This window comes from Cavia porcellus, unplaced genomic scaffold, assembly GCF_034190915.1.
Source record: "Cavia porcellus strain 051 isolate PalLab524CR breed Dunkin Hartley unplaced genomic scaffold, mCavPor4.1 scaffold_33, whole genome shotgun sequence".
NCBI classification, from domain to species: domain Eukaryota; kingdom Metazoa; phylum Chordata; class Mammalia; order Rodentia; family Caviidae; genus Cavia; species Cavia porcellus.
This window is the reverse complement of record NW_026947516.1, coordinates 10,216,421-10,218,260: the sequence shown is the minus strand read 5'-3', so window position 1 is coordinate 10,218,260 and position 1,840 is coordinate 10,216,421. Positions and strand designations below refer to the sequence as shown.

The 1,840-nt window shown below is 53.6% G+C and overlaps 1 protein-coding gene across 1 annotated transcript; it reads left to right on the top strand.

The window, feature by feature from the left end:
• The first annotated feature begins 279 nt into the window (after positions 1–279).
• Positions 280–1,359, top strand: LOC134474531 (PWWP domain-containing DNA repair factor 3B-like). Its single transcript, XM_063242751.1, has 2 exons — positions 280–385; positions 760–1,359. Exon 2 carries the CDS (start codon positions 958–960, stop codon positions 1,357–1,359), a length of 402 nt encoding a protein of 133 aa, XP_063098821.1. The 5' UTR covers positions 280–385; positions 760–957.
• The last annotated feature ends 481 nt before the right edge of the window (positions 1,360–1,840 follow it).

Genomic DNA, 1,840 nt, shown 5'->3' with positions numbered 1-1,840 from the left:
GGAAAGTGGATTTTGTTGGACCCATGAGCTGCATCTGCATAACAGGGGGGAGCAGAGTGTTCTGTCCTCCTACATTCCATCCCCGACACCCATCCCCAAAATCCCATTCAAGGGAGATGGGGCAGCAGAGCGTCCTGTTCTTCCCTCCCTGTCCCTCACTGGACTGGGCACTGTGCAGCTGATAGAGGCAGAGAGCAGCACACGCCTGTCAGTTTGCATCAGAACTTCCTGGTTCCCAGAGAATGTGGCCAGCATGGACATTCTGGTCTCTGTGACGATCACGATCACAACAAACCACTCCTGCCTTCGAGAGACAGGCACACTTCCCAGAGATAGTGACAGACGTGAGGCAAAGAGTAATTGTAACAGTATCATATCGCAATAAGTAGGTGGCTACCATCCCTGTGTGTGTGTGTGTGTGTGTGTGTGTGTGTGTGTGTGTGTGTGTGTGTGTTCACATGTGTGGTCTGTGTCAGGTGTGGAGGGATCCCATTCTTCTGGGTGTGAGATACACTGGTGTCTCTTCATGAAGGGCTGGTGCAAGATACCGTTAGCCATTGTATCCCCAGGACCAATTTGTCCTGAAACCACACCTGTTGTGTGTAGAGCTGTTACCTGCATGTTTATGGCTGAGATCACAAAGTGTTTCTGCTTTGACCCCTCAGTGTCACAACTTTGTTCCCTGCTCTCTTAATTAAGGATGTCCCTTTACTCATGGCACAACTCCTAGTCACCAAAGGCTGTCTCCTGCTCTCCTAGGTCAGTGACAGCAAGCTGGAGGACTTAGAGGACAAGACACAGAGGAAGGTCTTCCTGTCTCCAGATGGGGGAGAGTCCTACAACTGGCTGCAGCCTGAGTGCACCCCAGCTGCTAAGGCTGCTCGTGATTACGCCAACCAGAAGATAGTGGAATTCATCGTGAAGACCAAGGGCACTGACCGCCACCTGCTAGACATCATGCAGGGTAGGAAGCCTTCCCGCTGGCTGAAGGCCTTCTTCAAAGAGCACAGGTACTTTGTCTGCATGGAGACCTACCTGGAGGATGAAGACCAGCTGTTCATCGTGGCCCGATATGTGCAGCGCCTCTATGAGCACATGAAGGAACCCATGCTGGCTCTGCGTACAGTGGACAAGGTGAGGCTTGTGATGGAGGTGCTGCTACCAGAGGCTGTGATCTGCTCCATCTCTGCCCTGGAGGGCCTCGACTACCAGAGCGCTGAGAAGAAGTTTCTGAGTGGGCCCTATGTGTGCCCTCATGAGAGAAAGGTGTTAGACAGCGTCATCAGGAGGAGGAGGAAGAGATCCAGGGCCAACAAGGAGCTGCTCTGCACCCCTCCTAAGTCTGAGCCCACACCCTAGTGGGAAGCCCACTTCCCTCCTCAGTCTCTGCACAGAGAAGCTGTGTTCACAATAAAAGCTCTGTGCTCCTCCCTTGCATGTCTGTGTGTTGTACTTGGGGTTGCACCCAGCAAAGGGGAGCACGCAAAATAAAAGGATGCCCTCAAGAAGGAGCCCTGGCCAAGGATGGCGGCTACTCTCCTCACTTGGAAGGCTCAGTGCAAATTCCCTTCCCATTCTACACCCACTCACATTCCCACAAATGAGGTCCACTTTCAGGAAAGACTGTGAGAAAGAGCTTCCCCGCCCTGCATGCAGTGAACACTCCACCATCCCTCCCTGGCTCTGCCCCACAGGGCAAGGCTCCAGGACCCCTGCCTGGACCCTGTGTGCTGCACACTCATGGTCCTGCTCCTCCACCATAGGAACAGAGGACCTTGCTGTTCTATGTGGATTCGATCCCCATCCCCACCATCAACTCCACTCCCACCCCCAGAGCTCA

Bases quoted from the DNA above. Each gene is read 5' to 3' on its own strand.
- LOC134474531 (XM_063242751.1), top strand. From the start codon at position 958: ATGCAGGGTAGGAAGCCTTCCCGCTGGCTGAAGGCCTTCTTCAAAGAG.